Source organism: Otolemur garnettii, unplaced genomic scaffold (assembly GCF_000181295.1).
Source record: "Otolemur garnettii isolate 467f Iridium unplaced genomic scaffold, OtoGar3 scaffold00147, whole genome shotgun sequence".
In the NCBI taxonomy this organism is placed as follows: Eukaryota; Metazoa; Chordata; class Mammalia; order Primates; family Galagidae; genus Otolemur; species Otolemur garnettii.
The window spans coordinates 2,671,728-2,674,382 of NW_003852542.1; the positions used below are offsets into that span (position 1 = coordinate 2,671,728).

At 45.8% G+C, this 2,655-nt stretch overlaps 1 protein-coding gene across 2 annotated transcripts in view; it reads left to right on the forward strand.

The window, feature by feature from the left end:
• GGCX (gamma-glutamyl carboxylase) overlaps positions 1-2,655 on the forward strand; it is a 20,136-nt gene that overhangs the window by 8,388 nt on the left and 9,093 nt on the right. For both annotated transcript variants that reach the window (XM_003799209.3, XM_023518775.1), the window contains exon 5: positions 2,335-2,413. In XM_003799209.3, coding sequence (XP_003799257.1) covers positions 2,335-2,413 — 79 coding nt within the window. The remainder of the gene's footprint in view (positions 1-2,334; positions 2,414-2,655) is intronic.

Below are 2,655 nucleotides of genomic sequence, written 5' to 3' on the forward strand. Positions count from 1 at the left end.
TTTTGGTTGCAGCCATCATTGTCGTTTGGCGGGCCCAGGCTGGGGATTCGAACCCGCCACCTTAGGTGTACGTGGCTGGCGCCTTAGCTGCTTGAGCCACAGGCGCCGAGCCAAGAGGCAGTTTTCATAGAATATCTCTGAAAAGTTTTGTTTATTACTTTATATATTTTTTAAAAAACTAGCTGTTGGGCAGTGCCTGTGGCTCAGTGAGTAGGGTGCTGACCCCATATACCAAGGGTGGCGGGTTTGAACCCGGTTCCGGTCAAACTGCAACAAAAAAAATAGCTGGGCATTGTGGTGGGCACCTATAGTCCCAGCTACTTGGGAGACTGAGGCAAGAGATCTCTTAAGCCCAAGAGCTGGAGGTTGCTGTGAGCTGTGACGCTATGGCACTCTACTGAGGGTGACAAAGTGAGATTGGCTCTAAAAAAAACCAACTAGTTGTCATTTACTAGGGGCTTTTTACACGACAGGCACTATATAAAACATTAAAAATTTTCCTCATTGAAATCCTATAAGGTCCATAGTGGTGTTCACATTTTATAGATAAAGAAACTAAGTAGTAAAGGATTTTGCTAAGGTGACATAGCAGTTAAGAAAAGGAAGTGGGCTCGGCACCTGTGGCTCAAGTGGCTAAGGCGCCAGCCACATACACCTAAGGTGGCGGGTTCGAATCCAGCCCAGGCCCACCAAACAACAGTGATGGCTGCAACCAAAAAATAGCTGGGCGTTGTGGCAGGCGCCTGTGGTCCCAGCTACTTGGGAGATGGAGGCAGGAGAATCGCTTGAGCCCAGGAGTTGGAAGTTGCTGTGAGCTGTGATACCACAGCACTCTACCCAGAGGGATGGCTTGAGACTCTGTCTAAAAAAATAAAAATAAAAAAAGGAAGTGAGAGGTTGGGCACGGTGGCTCATGCCTGTGATCTCAGCACTTAGGAGGTCAAGGTGGGCAGATTGCCTGAGCTCATAGTTTTGAGACCAGCCCGAGCCACAGTGAGATCTCATCTCTAAAAACAGCTGGGCGTTGTGGCGGGTGCCTATAACTCCTAGCTAGTTGGGAGGCTGAGGCAAGAGAATTGTTTGAGCCCAAGAGTTTGAGGTTGCAGTGAGCTATAATGCCATGGCATTCTACCACAGGTGACAAAGTGAGACCGTCTCCAAAAAAAACCAAAAAACTTCCTTGTTCAGTCATTTACTAACGTTATAAACTTTTTCCCCCCTGATCTGATCATTAGGACAAACTTAATTGTGAGCCAGCAGTAGAGATTGAACTTTTTGTTGTCTTAACTTGCTAGTAATATTTCTTTTCTTTCTTTCTTTCTTTTTTTTTTTTTTTTTTTGAGATAGACTCTCCACTTGGTAGTATGCTGTGGAATCATAGCTCACAGCAATCTCAAACTCTTGGACTCAAGTGATTCTCTTGTCTCAGTTTCCCAAGTAGCTGGGACTATAGGTACCCACCACAATGCCAGGCTGTTTTTTAGAGATGAGGTCTTGCACTTGCTCAGACTGGTCTCAAACCTGTGAACTCAGGCAGTCTACCTGCCTTGGCCTCCCAGAGTGCTAGGATTACAGGTGTGAGCCATCACGCCCAACCTAGTAATATTTCTTTTATGACTTTCAATAATCACTGTTACAATTTGCTCATGTAAGCTGAGCCCCCATAACACAGTGGTTATGGCACCAGCCGCATACACCAAAGGTAGTGGGTTCAAACCCCACAAGGCCAGCTAACCAAGTGCAACAAAAAAATAGCCAGGCATTGTGGTGGGCACCTGTAGTCTCAGCTACTTGGGAGGCTGAGGCAAGAGAATCCAATCGCTTAAGCCCAAGAGTTGGAGGTTTCTGTGAGCTGTGATGCCATGGCACTCAACTGTGGGTGACATAGTGAGACTCTGTCTCAGAACAAACAAACAAAACCAATTTACTCATATAATTCTTTTTTTTTAGAGACAGTCTCAGTTTATTGCCTTCAACAGAGTGCTGTGGCATCACAGCTCACAGCAACCTTCAACTCCTGGGCTTAGGCAATTCTCTTGCCTCAGCCTCCCCAGTATCTGGGACTACAGGCGCCTGCCAGAATGCCCAGCTATTTTTTTGTTGCAGTTTGGCTGGGGATGGGTTCGAATCCACCACCCTTGGTATATGGGGCTGGCACCTTACCCCCTGAGCCACAGGCACTGCCCTCCTCATATAATTCTTAAGGGTCACAGAATAGCCAGGGAAATTATGGGAAATGTTCTTGGGATAGATAGGAGTATCGTGTTGAAAGGGAAAGCCGGAGATGTGGCTGGACTAAGAGGTTCTCCCCAATGCTTTCCTCCCTTTTTGTAGGTCTGTGGATGGCCTGCTGAATGCTTGCAGGAGGAATACTCATGTGCCCCTTTGGAACTATGCAGTGCTACGTGGCCAGGTACTGGATTTTAAAATAGGAAGGGGCTCCTTTATACCCATTGTGATTAGCATGGTTATCACTCTTTTGCCTCTCTGGATCTTCTCTTTTTATTCTTCATTGAAACGTTAGGCTAATTTTTCCACTTTTACCAATCCTCTGATTTTTGAATTCTCTCATCTCATCGAACAAATAGAGCTTTGTCCCTGCTAGGTTATAGTCCGTATGACAGAATGGATTATTTCTTTTTTTTTTTTTTTTTT